A 19421-nucleotide genomic window follows, 5' to 3' on the forward strand; every position below is an offset into this window, starting at 1 on the left:
GAGCAGCTGAGTAGGAAGGCCTGAAGAGTGAAGGCTGAGGCTGAGGCAGTGACCATCGAGCGATGTGCGACGATGTGCGAGCGATCTCCGACTAACGATCTCTAATGAGCGACGATGTGCTATGGAGTTGGACTGCAACTGGACCAATCTAACTTCTAAGGGGAGGCGTTGCTCTGTTTTTAGGTTTGCTTTAGCTTTAGTGATTTCTAATTTACTGATTTGAGGTTTCTAATTTAGTGATTTGCTGTGTATTGGGGTTTGTTTGTTTTTTTTTTTTTTTTTTTTTTGAGAATCTGTGGTTTTGCTTCCTCTATAATCTGTTGGGCTTGCCGTGGTCTTGCTGTTCGTTGTTTTGCTTTGTTACAATTTTTTTTTTCCCAGATTTTAGTCGAATTTTTTATTTTATTTTATTTTATTTTATTTGAGGGTGTTCCTAATTTTGATTGAGGGTGTCCTTTTTTTTTTTTTTTTTTTTTCAAGTCAAGGTGTTCCTAGGAACACCCTGAGCATAACGTGGCGTTGCCACTGCTTGATGGGTGGTCGGACTTTAGGCTTCCACTTTATTGGCTAAGGAGGGGTTGCTTCTTGGACAATGTCACCTGTTCATTATGACCAAACATCTTCCTCGGCCCAATAATCTTCATGCCTTGACTAGTACTTATCTGTCCTCAGGCTATTTGACGTCCTCGAGTGCGGCCCACGGCCCAATATCCTTATCTAAGCCCTTCATCCCTACACTAATATTATACCAAGTCAATAAGATATAAATAAATCAAAAAATATTGAACTACATTGAGAATATATATATATATATATATATATATATATATATATATATAAAAAATACAATTTCGTTATGATCCTCACTTTTCTATTTTCAATAAGTCATTAAACCCTCGTTTAGGAGAAGGAAATGGAATGAAAAAAATAATTTTAAAATAATCTTCCATTCCTTTGTTTTTTGGAGTTTTAATGGAGGGAATGAAAATTTCATTCCCTTGTTTGGTAGTTTAAATGGGAGGGAATAGAATGTGTAGGAGAGAATATTCATTTATCTTTGTTCCCTTAAAATCTCAAATTTTCATTTCTTAAAATTGAGAGGAATAAGAGGAAATTAAATTAGATTTAATGAATTTTTTACTAAAACTCTCAAAATACCCCTATATATTCAACCATTTATTTTAAAATAGGGGTCTAATAGTAATATTGTCATAAAATGATTTAATTTCATTCCCTCTATGTTACTCACAAACAAGATTACTTATATTCCATTCATTTTCATTCCTTTATTTTAAAACATCCAATCAAGGTTACTTAATTTAATTTTTTTTCCATTCCTTTCATTTGCTTTAAATACATTCTATTTCATTCATTTCCATTCCCTTATGATCATTCCATTTCATTTTTTTATAAACTTCCAAACGAAACCTAAGAAGAAGTAGGGTACTCATTTTGGGGTGGGATTCCAATTTATACATATATAAGATCTTCATCTCCGTGTCTTCTAGTCATTATAGGGTAAATATTAGGTAGAATATTTGTGTTGTACATTAAAATTTTCAATCGAATTCAACACATAGTTATGTTGGCCAATAAAACACAAATACTATTTTTATTTTGTGATGATTATTAAATCCAATACAACTATTTTATTATCTTTTTCTTTACAAAGTGTTACACTCCGTTACCCTTTTCCGGCCCAATTCACTTAAAAAACCGGGACATCCAATTCCGATGTCCGAATATAAAATCGGGTGCAGCCAAACAAACAGAAAAAGAAGCAAAGCCCAAACCCTAACAAGCCCCGAGCCGTAACCCTATAAAAGCTAAACTAATATCAATGCGCTAGGGTTTTTCCTATACCAACAAACACACGCCTGGTTCGCTCGCTTGCTCTGATTCTCATCACCATGGTACTCTCTCTCGCTCTCTTCAAAATTTTTATGGGTATTTGGTCGCTCTAGAAATGAATAAGTTATTATCTTTGTTGGTCTTGGATTTTGCTATGCTTAGCTCAAGATTAATATTTGAACATACTATATGAAGCTGTAGGGGTTTGTGGGCTAGATTTGTTAGCTTAGCTACCAATATATGGTTTGTCTCTCAGTTCATCTTGTCTGTGATTTGGGTTTTCTCATATATGCTTGTTTATCTACCCAATTTCATGGCTTAGCTACCCATATGTGGTTTGCTTGTTTGTTCTTATGCTTGACATGTTATGTGTGTTCTGGGTTCTCTGGTGTGTAGTTCTCTTTTTCTAATAGCCACCTTGAAAAGTGGTGCAAGGTGATAGCTTGGCATATGTGATTTGCTTCTTGTTTCTGATGGCTGAATGCAATCAAGGTGATTTTTTAATTAGATTTTTATTTAGGTGTGATGTATCATGTGGTGTAGGAAATGTAAGTAAATGGGGATTATGAGTTGTGGAGTTCAATGATATACATGAAACCAGTTTGTGTTTTTAGAAGAACCGCTGCTTTTGATGCTAAGGTTCTTTTTCTAAAATTGACTCTACTAGGAGTGTTTAGGTATCTATATGATTTCGAATATTGGGATAAGGGAGATGGGAATAAGGCCCCAGTGACATGATCATAACTGGGTGCTGTTTTTGGTGTCTACAGAACTTTGATTTTGAGGTAAGGGGAATGGAAATAATCAATAATGTCCTCGAGAAATGATCCTAAATGGTTTACAGTTTTAGTTTGATGTTCTCGGCATTAATTAAATTTTATGGATCTGCTCACTTTAGAAGATGTTTGTAATGTCATAGCTGCTTGTTTTAGTAATCATAAAATGGTGGTGGATCACTATGCGCTCATGGCTGATTTTCTCTTGAATTTGCAACTGATTGCTGTTTTACTAGCCAATGGCACATGGCCAAATGGTACCTACCTTCACTCCTAAATATGGTTTGTATGCTGTTAACCACAGGTGAACGTTCCTAAGACAAAGAAGACCTACTGCAAGAGCAAGGAGTGCAAAAAGCACACCTTGCATAAGGTCACACAGTACAAGAAGGGAAAGGATAGCCTTGCTGTTCAGGGAAAACGGCGATATGATCGCAAGCAATCAGGTTATGGAGGGCAAACAAAGCCTGTTTTCCACAAGAAGGTATGATTTTTACTTCTGTCCTCTTCTCCCCTGCATGAATGTAACTCTCTGCCGAAAAAGAAACCAAGTCATTTGTCAAGATTAATTCATGTTCTTATCAGTTTAATATCTGATATGTGGCCCATTTGGGTTGCATCATATTAAACTAATTTTTTAAGGGGGGAAGGCCCACTACAGTAGCTTGCTACTGGGGCCTTTTAGTGTTTCCCATGCGATGCACTAATGCAGGCTTGGCACACCCCACCGAAAAAAATAATAATTCAGATTCCTTCAATTGATTTTTTTTGGGTTATTTTTTAAACAGTTAATGGAAATCTACTGTTACATATAAAAGAATGTCTATTGTTGATATATTGATGGCTTTTTTTGTGAGCAGGCTAAGACAACCAAAAAGATCGTGCTAAGGCTACAGTGCCAGGGCTGCAAACATGTTTCACAGCACCCCATTAAGGTAATTGATTTGCAACATTGTTATTTCTCCACAGATTTTCTTGTTGTTTTATACATGTTGCTGGTTTGTTTTGGCTTTTTTATTCTTGCCTTTTGCTAATGCTTGGTTGTTGCAACTCGTTTTTGCAGAGGTGCAAGCACTTTGAAATAGGAGGAGACAAAAAGGGGAAGGGAACTTCTCTTTTCTAAATGATTGTTCTGTTCTATTATTATGTTGCTTACTTTCAGTTATGTTGGAGCCTGAAGACAAATATGGGATAGTTATTTGCTGGCCTAGGAAAACATTGGAGTGAATTTTGATATATTTTATTTCATAAGTTTGATATTGGAGTTTGAATTAATGATTATCTGTGCAAATGAAACTGCTTGTGATTGATCTTGTTCTCTTGGGTCAGACGTATTTAATTTGATGACTAGGCGTGAGTTTGGTCTTTGGACAAGTCTCGATGTTTGGACAAGTCTCAATGTCTGTCCCAGGATATGATAATTTTGATCTATAACTAAAACATCCAGAGCCTGCTGCTGGAGCTGGTTGTGTGGTAACTTTGTGTTGTGGTGCCACCATTATCAATGGGTGAAAGAAACTAGCTCGAGTATATTTATATTTTAATGGCTGATGAGATTTGTTATATGGATAATTTGTGACGTCTCTTTATAGTTTATACATTGGGGGCTAATTTCGGTTCCAAATTCAAATTTATTGGGATAGATTATAGTTATCATTTATTATGTACAAGTTATAGGTTTGAATAATCTGGGTAAAAAACGAGAATGGCTAAAAAATAGCGCTAGATATTTCAGTAAAATCTTATTTTATTTTGCTATCAATGCCTCTTTTTTTTTTTTTTTTTTTGGTTTAAAAGGAATTATTATTAATAAACAACTAAGCCAAAACGGCTAAGTTAGAGGCAACAAGCCTACATACACTATCCCTATTAGTATCAAAATACACAAAGTTTGCTATTACATCAGATTGGGGATTATCCCAAACAACAAAATTTTCCTGCATCGCTCCTCCAAGCTTAGCCATAGCATCCGCCACTCTATTCGCTTCCCTAAAAGCGTGCTTCACCCTGAAGTGCTGAAGCTTTCCCAGCAGCAACCTACAGTCAGCCAGCAAGGAAGAGTAAAATGCATTAGAGGGAGAATTGGACTGCATTAGCTCCACTACCACCTTGGCATCTAATTCAATCAATGCCTCTTTTTGTACTCATAAGAAAACACAATCTTCTAAACAAATTGTTTTCTATAAGCATTAGCGCATGCACTAGAAAACTACCTAAATCCAATTTGACAATTCATTATACAGTTCATCCAATATATCATTTCTTATTCTTCACGTCACATTCAACATTATTTATTTTTTACTTTCTCAAAATTTTTTTTTTTTTATTTTTAATTTATTTCACTCCCTCTTTTTCTTTGTTATTCACTGTCTCGCTCTTCACCATAGCAATGCCTCTCTTCCTCTGTCTCTCCACCACATCACAACAACCATAGCTCACCACCACTACAACCACCGGAAATCACATACCTATACTTAGAAAATCACATACCATATTCATACTGAAAATCACATCCATTAGCAGCAGCAACTAGCTACCATCACCACCACCACTCTGTGTTTATGAAAAACCAATTTCAACTGCAGGTGCTTGGCAGCAAAAGGTGTAGAGTCTGATTTGCCGAGGATTATCGTTCCCTTTGCCCAGGTGACTGGGTAAGTAGTCTAGCTTTTCAACTGACAAAAACATTTCTTAATTGTGCACTTATTAAATACCAGAAATTATGGTAACTTTTTTAATAAAGAGATTAGATTTTTTAACGTCATGAAGCGTGTTATAAATCATAAATTACATAATCACACTCTTTTTGAACTTTTCTGCCCTGGTTTATCTTAGATGGTCCAATTAGGAGACCATATTCCGTTAGCAGTTGGTGTTACATTTAACTTATTGAATTATAAGAATCTGGGATGTTTGAATAGAATGATGAAACAAAGTTAAACTATTTCTAGTCTGTACTTTATACCTCCTTCCAATTGATAATCCAAAACCACTTTTCCATGTCAACTGTCAAGTTACTTTTATGCCTTCTGTATCTCGCCTTTCTTCCTCTAATAAGTTTACAGACACACAAATTCAATTTGTGTGTCTGTAGAAGAACCAGTCTTCCTTATTAGGTACTCTAACAACGGTGTGAAGTTTTAATGTCTTATGTGTGGTGTTTCATTGAATTTGTTGTGATGATAATAATAATGTTTATTTGGGTTTTGGGTGGGTGAGGGTTTGGTTTATGGGTTAAGGTGTTTGTGATGTTATACTGTTATTGGGTTTGTTAACTATTGAGCTGTTGTATTTTGTGAGAGATTTTCAAATTAACTCTGTTAATTTTGTTTTTTGTGTTTGTTGGGAATGCAGAGCCTAAAACGGAGATGGAAGACACAAACACAGACACAAACAAATCTGGGAGTTGTGCCACAATTGATGGGAGTTGTATCACAATTGATGAAGATTAAACATTTTGTATTAATTTAGTAGTTTTTTTTTAATTTCTTAGACTTGTTGGATTAATATGTTGGTTTGTAATTATTCTAAACTTGTGGGATTTATTTTGTAGCTTTTTAATTTCTTGGACTCGTTGAACTTTTGATACTTATTTCTTGGACTTGTTTGATTTATTTTATTTTTATGTTTAGCTAGTGATTTTAGTTATGATCTAGGTAATTTATTGATTTAAAATCTTGGTTATGATTTATTGAATTATGATTTGATATTAGTTATGGTTTATTGATTTATAGATTTATAATTAACAGGTGATATATTGATTTATGATTAGTAGTTTATGATTTGGCATTTGGGTCACGTTATTTAGGCTTGAATTTGAATATGTAGGTTTGAATGTAGGCAAAAATATATTTGGGCTTAATTTTTTTATTTGGAATATGCAGGCTTGAACTGCAAAAATAAATCTGGGCTTGAACTTAAGGAAAAAATAAATCTGGGCTTAAATTTTTTTTTTTTGGTTGGGCCACGAACTGGGCCCAAGCCCTAAACGGGGCCCGTGGGACCCGCGGGGCCCGACTGGGGCGGGTCCGGGCCCCGGGAAAAAACCCGGTTCCCTAAACGGGCCGGGTCCGGGCCACGGGTCTTGCCCCGCGGGTCGGGTCCGGATATGGAAAAACCCGGCCCGAACTCGACCCGTTGCCATTCCTACTAGTAACCCATTACAACCACCACAGCCATCGGCATACCCCCATCGAAAATCACATCCATCATTCGCTACCCAACCATCATTATCGCAACACCAAACTAATGCACCATTGCGATTCACCAACATATAGACCGGAATCTACCATTGCACGACCCATCTAAACCCGAAACCCACATGTCATAACCCACGCCACCACCACCCTTAAATCTTTGATTTGAGATGACCCAAATGAAACATAAACCCAAACCAACATACTCCTGAAGCTTTGGTTTTGAGAGAGCAGCATTGGGGGTTGGGGGGGGGGGGGGGTGGGGGGGGAGAAGCCCAGTGACATAGGTTGAGAGAGAGAGAGAGAGATACGATAAAATAATTCATTTTATTTTTACCCACTAAGGTATAGTAACTTATATAATTCATTTTATTTTATTTTATGAAGTTACTGAAACTAAGTGCTACAAAAATTTAGCAATAGCCACCTGGACATAACTTCAACTTTAATTTTGATAGTTGTGGATGTAAAATAACTTGTTTGGATTATTTTTTTACCCTGCTGTATTATTGGTCTACCAAATCTTCAGCAGGAAAAGTTATGTTCATTATATTACCTTGCCACTAATAACTCATCCGCTAACTCATTGTGTCAGAAAATAGACTCAACTGAAATCTTATTTAGAAGGAGAATGAAAATTATTATCCTGTGAGTTTTATTAAATAAACCAGAAACAATTGTTCATTTTTTCAAAACAGTAAATTTGGTCTTGAAGGATCGCGTTTCTAGTGCAGTATTTGCAATATTCTAGTTAAATAGCTCAAACTTACTTATCACATAAGCCAATATGTAATGTTTAGGCAAAACTCTAACTAATATTAGCATTAGAATCTCATGTATTAATTAAAGCATGGCCGAAATTTCCAATTTATGGAACTCGATTTTATTGCACCAAGACCAGATTACAAAAACTTGAAATACAAAACCATATTGCCGGTACAAAGTAGTATCATATTTTCCTTGAAACATACATATTACAATACAAAAGTGAGACCCAGCAAAAAAAACCCAAAGCATTCTTCATTACATCTCAGCCTTGGTAGCCTTAATGTCTTCACCAGAGGACCCCTCCACAGCAATGTTAATCACTTTAGGCTGCCTCTTCTTCTCCTCAGCAAACTTTGGCACTGTGATCCTCAAAACACCATTCTCAATATGTGCCTTAACATGATCCAAATCCGCATTCCCTGACAACCTGAACTGCCTCCAGAACTTGCCATTAGTCCTCTCAGCCCTATGCCACTTGTCACCCTCAGTTTCTTCTTCACCTTTCCTTTCTCCACTGATCCTCAAAACCCTGTTCTCCTCCACCTCAATCTTGATATCATCCTTGTTTATCCCAGGTACGTCCAAGGTTATGACATGAGCTGTGGGGGTCTCCTTCCAGTCTGCACGTGCCAAAGCAAGGTTCTCAATGCCTTCGGGGATGGTTAGTGGGGTTTGTTCAAGGATTCTAAAAGGGTCCTCAGATGGGAGCATCATGTCCCATAAGGACCTTGTGTATGGCATCAACGCAGTGGCCTGTGCGGCCATAAGACCAACAAGTACCATTACAAGCAGAGACATGGTACAGCCTGGCTTGCCCATTTGGGGGTTTTGAAGTTTGGAATAGAAATGTAGTAGTTGAGAGAAGGATATATTGAGTGGTGGGTTTGCTTTAATTTATGAGCTTGTGACATGGTTTGTGTTATAGGTGGGGTTGGGGTTTTATAGGAGACGGGAGAGGTCAGATTTGTGCGTTTGCTTTTCTGGATTGTTCTCGATATTGTCCTGAAATGAAGGAGAGAAATGTAGAGATAAATTTGGATGGATGATGATGATGATGATGTGGAAAAAGAGAGGTATGGCTATAGAATGTTCCCGAGAAAATTAAACTGTTAGATTAGATGAGTGAGTTCTTTAGAATGTTCCGGAGAAAACTGTATGATCTGGAAGGAGGGAAGGACACATGGCACTTTCAACTAAAGGGCTGACACTGGCTTCTCTTTAACAGTTCTTTAATCCTCCAATTATTTATTTATTTAATAATAATACCCAACTAAATTCTAATTTGAATGGAATTATTTTTCATTTTTTTACCACGGGCGAGAAGGAAGATTCAAACCCAGATTTTCTAAAATGGTTAAACCAAGTAATTTATTACCATAATTATTTAGTTATAAGTTGTTCAAGACATGGTGTCTCGTATGATTAAAAAAAAAAAAAAACACTTCAATAATTATTTGTTTGCATTCTAGTTTATAGAGTAATTCACCAAATTGATTAGATATAAAACAATAAGAGTAAATTATACTTCATTTTTTTGAGGTTTAGAGGAATGACAATGAATTCTGAATATGAAAGGAAAAAAACACACCCTTTGACTAGATTAAAAAAAAAAAATAGTTTACTTCCTTCCATTAATATTAGCAACAAAATATTCTAAATTAAAAAAAAAAAAAAATCTTTATCAAATCTTAACCATGATTAGTGAAAACATAATTAATCCAATTTAGGATAAGAAGACAAAATTTCACCTTCCTATTAATTGGTGTTGCAAACAAAACCGTTTGTGGTCATGGCTTTTATCATAACCACACTGTTTAAGCACTTGGACAATGGAAATCCTCTTGAAAACAAAAACTACTGTGCCAAATTTTTTTTTTTTTTGGGTAATAATGGAAAATCAAAGAGTGTGCACAAAAGACTGGGCTGCCATCATTGCCAATTGCTGGACTTCTTTGAAAATGGGTTCAGGAGCAACTTTGATTTGTAGACTTTGAAACATTCTCTTTTGGGTTCGGATATCTTCTAGGAGAATCCCTGCTTCCTTCTTGTTTGTATTTATGGTTGCCAGCTCATCCGCTAAGTTTTTTGAGCTAACAAGTAAGATGGCTTTTCTATATCCTTCCTTCCAAGCACCGCAGAGTGCTTCACGAACAGTTAAAAGATTGCTAGTCTTCTTATTCCTCGTATGCCATGAGAAACATCCCTTCTTGATGGACTGTCCCAAGTGATTTTTAATCACAAAGGCTCCTCCATCCCAATTTGTATTGCCGTGAAGGTTTTTGTTTCCTATGATAATTAAAATCTGCCATTCCTTATAGTTTGAGAAATTTCTATAATATCTTTTCTCTTGTGGGTCATAGTAGCGTTGCTCTTGGAAAGTCATTGCTTGCATCCATTCACTCTTTAATCTTTGGACTGTACGCAAAGCTTGATGGATGTCTGGCTCTAGTCTCTCAAAAATAGCTCTATTTCTTGTCTTCCAAATTGTCCAAAGAATCGCTCCTTGTTCAGTCAATATCTCTATATCCCTTTGACTTTTTATATTACAATTTTCAATTTGTGACTTCATCCAGTTAGCCATATTTGTTGTGTATATCAAATGAGTTCTCAGCCCTTGCGCAGCACCATACCATATAGCTCTAGCAAAGTGACATGACATGAACAGGTGATCTAGAGTTTCCCGGTCTTCTCCACAAACCGCACAAGTATCATCTGTAATTATCTGCCTCTTGGCTAATTCGGTTCTTGTAGGTAGTCCACGGTGAAGAATTTTCCACAAGAAGGTAGACACCCTAAAAGGAATCCCCAGTTTCCATAGATTAAGCCAGCATTTTTTCCTTATGTGGTCATTATGATTAGCATTTTCTTGATTTAAGGCCGTTAACATTTTGTAGCCCTTCTTCACTTGGTATTCGCCACTAATAGAGAAGGGCCAGATTACCTTATCAATGTTTCCAAATTTGGAAAAAGTCATGCTTAGGATAGCTTTTGCTTCAGTCCTATAATAAACAGTATTAATCAAATTACTATTCCAGTTCCTCGATATAGGATCCATAAGGTCTTTAACTGTACCATACTGTAGTTGAAGAAGATCTAAATAGTCAGCACTCCTTGGCTTGTACCAAAGGGAGTCTCTCACTCTAATGCTGTCCCCTCTTCCCACTTGCCACTTTGCTTATGCTAGTGGGGAGTTCCTTGTTTGCCATATATTTTTCCACATCTTGCTGGAGTTTTTAGGAACTTGATCTATTTCCCATATATGGTTGATCTTGGGGAAATATTTGCTTTTCAAGGTTTTGGCTAGTAACAATTGCGGATTTTGCCCTATCCTCCAGAATTGTTTAGCTACTAAGGCTTTATTGAATGTTTCTGTTTTCCTGATTCCAAGACCCCCATTGCATCTTGTTTGGCAAATCTTTTCCCAAGCAATTGTAAAATTTGTCCGCATACCTTCTTTTTTTTTTTTTTAGAATACATTTGTACCCTAAACAGTAAATTTGGATTAGATACTTTAAAATTTAATGCATTTTTTATATGTGCTCATTGTTAAGGGCCATTTATGGAAGCCCAGGCAGAAAGAAAGCCCAATGATGAGGGCAACAAAGAATTGACAAAATAGATAGCAAAAACCCATTAGGCCCAAGCGGCAGGAATAATGGATCACAGGCCCAATAAATAAATAAATGGGTCTTGAAGAGGCAAGTGGGCTCCAAGAAGCCAGGAAAGAAAGAAATAGCATCACATGGGCAATGTACGAGGTAGAAAAGTGAGAAAGGGTCCCCGCAGGCTCAAGACAATGCAAACTAAGAGCGTAAGAGGTTTATGGCAGGCCCATGAATCCCAAAGATAAGAATAAGGTTATTGGGCCGGGGAAGTCCAATGAAGTTAGTAAAAAGCCCATGGGAGTGTGGAATTAGCAAACGGGCCGAGGAAGCCCAAAGAAAGCAATCGGGCCAAGGAAGCCCAAAGAAAGCAATCGGGCCATGGATGCCCAAAGAAAAGCCCAAAGGGACATAGGAGCCCATAAGTAAAAGCAAAACAGTGCCCATAACAGGCCACTGAGAAAAATGATAAACGGCTGGCCCAAAGGAGGTCTAGCAGGATTAAATTATTACGGTAGGAATAACAGTCCAACGTTGCAAGAAATAAAGAAAATCAAGAATGGACCAAAGAAATGTAAGGCCCATCATCAGACAAAACCCAGCTCTTGAATGGAGCGGAAAACCAAAGAAAAGCCCACATAAAAGGTCAGAAAACACGGACGGAGAGCCTCTAGATCACGGCAGACGCATGAGCAGCAGGCAAACTCTTGGACATATCTGAAAGAGAAGCACGCGCAAGGCCTAGGCACCACCAACCTGTACCCAGCCAATATAGGACATGGTAGGGCCATGGGCCAGAGGTAAGAGGCAAGGGGGGTATGGTTTGGTGGTGGGGAAAGGGGAAAAAATCTATTTTGCGCCTCCTGCTCAAGCCCTTTTGGGAGGTACGTCCTGCTGGGATGACAGACCACCCAAAAAAGGCAAGTTTGAGGGGGAACCGTTGGGTGCATGCCTTGAGAGTAGAGAGAGAATGCATTTATACCGTGGCAGGAAGAAGTGTTACGGTATACAGAGGAACGAAACAAACCTGCCTCTATCTGGCAAGGATGGATGTCGCACAGACTTGGTGGTCGGCAAATACGCCCAGACCAGACAAAGGTGGTTAAGGGGCAAAGCGGTAAAACATTGGTCACGACAGGCATTATAAAAGGGCCCTTGCTGTGCCCTGAAAATGGGATCGAAAAACAGAGCATTTTTAAGGAGTAGAAAGAAAAACAGAGTAAAAAGAAGAGAAAAAAAAAAAGATAAGAAAGAAAACAGAGAAGAAAAGAGAGAAAGTTAAGGAAGAAGGAGAGGTAATACAGTAGGCATGCACCTGTAGATCGGTTTCCCTCTCTCCTCCTTCAAATCTTGCTTTCTTCCAAAACGTAAACAAGGACTCTTTCTTTTTGAGCAATAACCATTCAGACCCGACTCCCTCAAAGCCATTAATCCCCACGACAGGATCTTTTTCCTGGGAAATTATTTGCATTGAGAAGAGGCGTTCTCCCCTCTTTGGTTTTGCTTCGGCAGACTAAATTTAAAACTTGATTTATGCCCATTTGATTAGTTCGTATTATTTTCTTTACTTTTTCTGTGATTGACATCATCATGACTGTAATCGTGCTTTATAAGTAGGGATTACATAGTCATTTATTGAAATAGTCAGATACTCTGTTTTTGGTTATTATTATATCTGCCTGCCGTAACTCGTCTGCAACAATGCTGCTTGCCGTAAGTTTACTCCTGGCAGACAAGGCATAAGTTTGTGCACAAACCGGCCCAAGTTGAGTTACAACTGGACCAGCCCCAACTCCCTTACTCAGAAACATTCGGGCTCATCACCGCAGGAGGCAGCCCAGCCCAATACACCATACACAAAAAAAAGGGCCCCTACACTCATATTTCCTGAGACCTTTTCAAGTTAGTAGTATTTGGTGAAAAGAATGTCATTGGAATTGCTTGTTTTTTCCCTTTAAGTTTGGAGTTGACTGAGGTTCTCCCAAACTTGAGGGAGAGTATAATTTACCCAAATAATAATATCTATTTTGTATGATTTTCAGTGGATAAATATACATACAAAGTTACGGTTTATTAAACACATGATGAATCATTGTCTGTCATGCTATGCATAATGATGCCTGCAACGTTGCAACAAGAGAGGTAAGCCTCATCAATTTTTGTATTTGTATTTTCTTTTGTTACTATGGTAATCCAAGCTATTCGAGCACCCCCATCATTCTCCCAAGTGTTCATAATTTCTCTGTCCACATACATGAATAATACAAGGAAAAATCCTTTTGGAGCTAACTCCATGGTACTACTAGGAGATTTGAACGTACCTATGTGAAAGAGACTATTGAAGGTTAATTATCACTTTCTAGTTTCTAGTAGGAACTTTTTTTTTTTGGTTCTGAATACCTTCTAGTTGGAACTGGAAATATTTAGAATGTAGATAGGATATGACTGCTGCAGTCTCATCGTCAACCTTCAGAAAAAACAATTATTATTGCATTGAGTCAAATTACTAGAATAGTTTAACTTCAACCATTTGAAATGCTACTTTTTTCATCAATTAAACACCTATTAAGGTTTTAAATTTCAATTTTAACTATGTGTATGGCAGCTGTACAATATATAGGCACTAACATGCTTCATTAAACTCAACATCCACATAATGAATCCAAATGCAAAAAAAATAAAAATACAAAGAAAACTTACATGTATTATAAATAATTTTCAGATTAAGGTCTTCTAGATTTCCTAAGGTACTCTACTAATAGATTTCCTTAAATGCTGACATGACAAAATTCAAACCATTAAATCATTAAAGAATTGTTAAGATTTAAGGAAATTTATTTGGAAGAGTACCCTAGAAAATCAAGAGGATCTGAATCCATGGTTTTCACATATAGCAGGGAAACTGAGAAGATTGGTACTATAAAGCCACATCAGTCAGTTTAATAAGAACAAGATTGACTGGTATAATTTTCATATAGACAGAAAAATTTAGTTGAAGCCGAGTCAATGAAATAATGCTTGACCTAAGCTCTGCAGGACTTACAACAAACCCAATTGGAGCTGACTTGAGGAAAGAAAGCTCAACTTAAGTTCTGTGGAATTGGAACTGACAACAAGATTGGTTTATTTTATGATGCTTAATTTGTGAAAACAATAAACTTGGAGACAATATCAGAGTGATTCAGGCACTGATTCTTTGAATTTGATAATGCAATCCAATGCCCGTTCAAATTCACTTTCTTCTAAAGCAATTGTGAACCTGCAATAGCCACGAATCCCAGTCCATGAGTTGCTGTTGATGCAAAAACCAGTGGCTTTGAAGATGGCTTCCCTGATATTTATGTCATCAAGCTTGACTTCATAAGTTGCATCATTTTCTGTGCTTCCTCCGTCTTTAGACGATTTCTTGAGCTTAACAATCTTGTTGAGATAGGCAGAGGGCTTGGCCACCATGGAAACACCAGCGCAGGATTCAAGAACATCCCACCCACAGTTTTCAAGTGTCGCTAGCATTTACATGATGAGAAAGGAAGTTAAGACAAAAGTGTTAAGGGGAAAATAAATAAATAAATAAATAAAATGGAATAGAAATTAGGTCCTGGATCGTAAAACAACAATACAATTGCTTGTTTTTAAGAGAGAAAGAGTGCTAAAACAACTAGTTTGAATTTAGCTTTCTGTTTGGCATTAGGAACAATACTCAAAAAAGTTAAAAATAAAAAAAGACACAAAGGAAAGTTTTTAGCACGAAAGATAATTACCTCTTTTAATCGTTTAGATCTCTTTCTCAAATTCCTTATCTGTTCAGCAACACCATCCAATACGTCTCCTGATTTCCGCTCTCCCAAACCCAACAGCTTCTTTATAGCATATTTAACAGTACTATGAGGTTTGCTTAATCCAGGGAAATTATGAAATGCGTCAACCAAGAGAGTTTGGTTTAGAACAAGGAACCTGAATTTGAGTGCTCCATTCAGCATCTTAAGAGACAGCCCTCCAAGCAGAACGGCACCAAAAGAGGGATTTGCAGAAGTAAGCTTTGACAAGCTTCCATCCAAATCCCAACCACCCCAGCTTTCAGAGTCAAATTCCAAACCCGAAAATGAAGTATGTTAGATGTTACAAAAGAACTCATTCGGATTGAGAAGTCCATCTCATGAGTATTTTTTCTCACTTACTCCGTTCAAATATATTTCATATGCAGATAATTTGTATAACTCTGGAAAGAAATTTACAACCATGATCTCTTAACAGGAAATTCTAGGAGCACGTTTCTTAAAATGTTCTTTTTGCATATCAACACTAGCCTTCTTTTCATTCAGTGGAGTTTGCTGGAGTCTTCCTATAATGACTAGTGAATCATGAAGAAAAACTAATACTAGAGTGTTGCCCTGAGAATATATATGAATTTTGAATTGAAAATTATTTTAGCCTCCCAAATATACAATGTTTCACACAATGTCCATACTTCCACACAAGGTGTTCACATTATATACATGAGGTATTGGATGTAAAACAATCAAAACCATAAATGAATCATACAGTAGCATCCACATTGCCAGAGGTCAATCTATTCTGATGGTCCAAAGCTAACAAATGTGAGGAAGAACAAATTATAAAAACAAGTATCTAACATATGACAAAAAGATAAAATCCTTTACATTATACCAACTTAATTATTAAGAATTATATTTTTTTATATGTATATTTAAAAACGTTCAACTAATAAAGTTTTTTGTTGTTTAATAAGGGATTTGGGTTTGAATCCTACCAGCAAATAAATAAATTCAATAATGTCTTAGGCTAATGATAAAGAGCTAGTATTGTGACAAAGAGACCATTGGTTATAATTAAATTCTATTGTTTCTAATTTAAAAATAAATAACATAACATAATTTGAAAGCATGGGCACACAAAGAAGATAAAACTAAAGATAGTGACAATGAATAAAGTATATAAACTCGTCTTCTTCACCAGATGCAGGGCAGTCACAAGAACTACAAAGAAAACCTTTTTAGATGAAGTGGCAAACAACCATTCAAGATAATTCAAAATAATCTTTAACCACACATATATCACAAGTAACTAGCAACTAGTTTTGCAGAAAACACCGAAAAGACCAATGAGGTAACAAAATAAATACTACATTAACACGACTATTAAAAAAAAAGGCATCCCCCTGCTTTTCTCATCATTATCAAAGAAGACCTACTGCAAGAGCAAGGAGTGTAAAAAGCACACCTTGCATAAGGTCACACAGTACAAGAAGGGAAAGGATAGCCTTTCTGCTCAGGGAATACGGCGTTATGTTCGCAAGCAAATAGGTTATGGAGGGCAGACAAAGCCTGATGTTGTGGTGCCACAATGGGTGAAAGAAACTAGCTCGAGTATGTTTATATTATGATGGCTGATGAGATTTGTTATATGGATAATTTGTGACGTCTCTTTATACATTTGGGGCTAATTTCGGTTCAAAATTCAAATTTATTGGGATAGATTATAGTTATCTTTATTATTTACAAGTTATAGGTTTGAATAATCTCGGTAAAAAATGAGAATGGCTAAAAAATATAGTTAGATAATTCAGTGAAATTTTATATTATTTTTCTATCAATGCCTATTTTTGTACATATAAGAAAACACAATCCTCTAAGCAAATTGTTTTCCATAAGCATTAGCGTACGCTCTAAAAAACTACTTAAATCCATTTTAATAATTCATTTTACAGTTCATCCAGTATCTCATTTCTTATTCTTCACATCACATTCAACATTATTTATTTTTAATTTATTTCACTCCCTCTTTTTCTATGTTATTCATTGTCTCGCTTTTCACCATAATAATGCCTCTCTTCCTCTGTCTCTCCCCACCACATCACAACAACCATAGCTCACCACCACTACAACCATCGAAAATCACATACCTATACTCATAAAGTCACATACCCATGTTCATACTGAAAATCACAACCATTAGCAGCAGCAACTAGCTACCATCACCACCACCACCCCTCTCACCAGCAACCCATTACAACCACCACCACAGCCATCAGCATTACCCTATTGAAAATCACATCCATCATTCGCAACCCAACCATCATTATCGCAAAACCAAATTAACGCACCAATGCAATCCACTACCATATAGACCGGAATCTACCATTGCACAACCCATCTAATCCCAAAACCCACGTCCCATAACCCACCTCACCACCACCGCACTACCATATGACCAAATAAATCTTTGGTTTGAGATGACTCAAATGAAACCATAAATCCAAACCAACATACTCTTGAAGCATTTGTTTTGAGAATGGAGAGAGAGAGAGAGATTGCCGGCGACATAGGTTGAGAGAGAGAGAACTTGATTTGATTGCATCATGACCAGATTACAAAAACTTGAAATACAAAACCAAACTCCCAGTACAAAGGAGTGTCATATTTTCCTTGAAACATACATTTTTTTTTTTTGAGAAAAGAAACATACATATTACAATACAAAAGTAAGACACAATAAAACATGCAAAGCATTGTGCATTATATATCAGCCTTGGTAGCCTTAATGTCTTCACCAGAGGACCCCTCAAAAGCAATGTTAATCACTTTAGGCTGCCTCTTCTTCTCCTCAGCAAACTTTGGCACTGTGATCCTCAAAACACCATTCTCAATATGTGCCTTAACATGATCCAAATCCGCATTCCCTGGCAACCTGAACTGCCTCCAGAACTTGCCATTAGTTCTCTCAGCTCTATGCCACTTGTCACCCTCAGCTTCTTCTTCACCTTTCCTTTCTCCACTGATCCTCAAAACCCTGTTCTCCTCCACCTCAATCTTGATATCATCCTTGTTTATCCCAGGTATGTCCAAGGTTATGACATGAGCTGTGGGGGTCTCCTTCCAGTCTGCACGTGCCAAAGCAAGGTTCTCAATGCCTTTGGGGATGGTTAGTGGGGTTCGTTCAAGGATTCTAAAAGGGTCCTCAGATGGAAGCATCATGTCCCATAGGGACCTTGTGTATGGCATCAACGCATTGGCCTGTGTGGCCATAAGACCAACAAGTACCATTAGAAGCAGAGACATGGTATAGCCTGGCTTGCCCATTTGGGGGTTTTGAAGTTTGGAATAGAAATGTAGTAGTTGGGAGAAGGATATATTGAGTGGTGGGTTTGCTTTAATTTGTGAACTTGTAACTTGGTTTGTGTTAAAGGTGGGGTTGGGGTTGGGGTTTTATAGGAGATGGGAGAGGTCAGTTTTGTGCGTTTGCTTTTCTGGATTGTTCGTGATATTGTCCTGAATTGAATGAGTGAAATGTGGGACAGTGTAGAGATAAATTTGGATGCATGATGATGATGATGTAGAGAAAGAGAGGCATGGCTATAGAATTTTCCCGAGAAAACTAAACTATTAGATTAGATGAGAGAGTTCTTTAGAATGTTCCAGAGAAAGACCGTATGATCTGGAAGTAGGGAAGGACACATGCCACTTTCAACTAAAGGGCTTCTTTTTTTTCTTTTTCTTTTTCTTTTTTTGAATGGAAGATATAGAACTAAAGGGCTTCTTTTGGCTATGCAAGGCCTCTTGGGTGCTCCAATAGTTGTATGGTAGAATTGTGGGCTTTAAGAGATGGGCTTCTATTAGTCAAGGAGATGGGTCTTAATAATCTAATTATTGAGATGGATGCATTGAGTGTTGTTTTGTTGATGAATAATAATACTGCCAACTTGTTAATGGAACCATTACTAACTGATTGCAGGAACCTGCTGAGCGAGATCCCCAACAAACAGATAGTTCACATATATAGGGAGGCCAACCAATGTGCTAATGCGTTGGCCAAGTTTGGTGCTAGCAGTGTAGACTCTTTTGTTATTTTTTTGTATCCGCCGCCTGTGGTGGAAAGTATAATAGCTTCTGATAAAACTAGTCTACGATGTAATAGACTTATTAATTATTAAGTTTAATGAAAATTCCATTACTGACCAAACAAAAAAAATGCCTCTTTTTTAAATAGTTCTTTAACCACCAACCCCCATTCTTATTATTATTATTTTTTTAATAATACTCAACTAAATTCTAATTTGTATGGAATTATTTTTAATTTTTTCTTAAGACAAATGGGAAAGAAGATTCAAAACTTGATTTTCTAAAAAGGTTAATACTAAGTAAAATAGAAGCTTTAATACCATCGCACACTCTTAGTGTGATGATCACTCCACAGGTATAAGTGTTTGT

The 19421-nt window shown here is 36.9% G+C and overlaps 2 protein-coding genes, 1 long non-coding RNA gene and 1 pseudogene across 4 annotated transcripts; 3 read left to right on the top strand and 1 right to left on the bottom strand.

The window, feature by feature from the left end:
• The first annotated feature begins 1751 nt into the window (after nucleotides 1-1751).
• Nucleotides 1752-3935, top strand: LOC126716104 (60S ribosomal protein L44). Its single transcript, XM_050417107.1, has 4 exons — nucleotides 1752-1913; nucleotides 2932-3111; nucleotides 3488-3562; nucleotides 3691-3935. Exons 1-4 carry the CDS (start codon nucleotides 1911-1913, stop codon nucleotides 3748-3750), a joined length of 318 nt encoding a protein of 105 aa, XP_050273064.1. The 5' UTR covers nucleotides 1752-1910; the 3' UTR covers nucleotides 3751-3935.
• Nucleotides 3172-3355, top strand: LOC126716246 (U2 spliceosomal RNA; annotated as a pseudogene).
• A 1016-nt stretch (nucleotides 3936-4951) lies between the features above and the next one.
• LOC126716105 (uncharacterized) lies at nucleotides 4952-6262 on the top strand. The gene is made up of 2 exons (XR_007652007.1): nucleotides 4952-5281; nucleotides 5982-6262. It is a non-coding gene; the product is annotated as an uncharacterized LOC126716105 (long non-coding RNA).
• Nucleotides 6263-7674: 1412 nt separating this feature from the next.
• LOC126716107 (22.7 kDa class IV heat shock protein-like) lies at nucleotides 7675-18553 on the bottom strand. 2 transcript variants are annotated; one of them, XM_050417111.1, is made up of 2 exons: nucleotides 17902-18553; nucleotides 7675-8018 (listed from the first exon to the last, which is right to left on the bottom strand). In XM_050417111.1, exons 1-2 carry the CDS (start codon nucleotides 18291-18293, stop codon nucleotides 7847-7849), a joined length of 564 nt encoding a protein of 187 aa, XP_050273068.1. In that variant the 5' UTR covers nucleotides 18294-18553; the 3' UTR covers nucleotides 7675-7846. The 2 variants fall into 2 exon arrangements, with proteins under 2 accessions (XP_050273068.1, XP_050273067.1); XM_050417110.1 differs by having other exon boundaries at nucleotides 7675-8318; nucleotides 18202-18520.
• Between the last annotated feature and the right edge of the window lie 868 nt (nucleotides 18554-19421).

The sequence above is a fragment of the Quercus robur genome, chromosome 2 (genome assembly GCF_932294415.1).
Source record: "Quercus robur chromosome 2, dhQueRobu3.1, whole genome shotgun sequence".
Lineage (NCBI taxonomy): Eukaryota > Viridiplantae > Streptophyta > Magnoliopsida > Fagales > Fagaceae > Quercus > Quercus robur.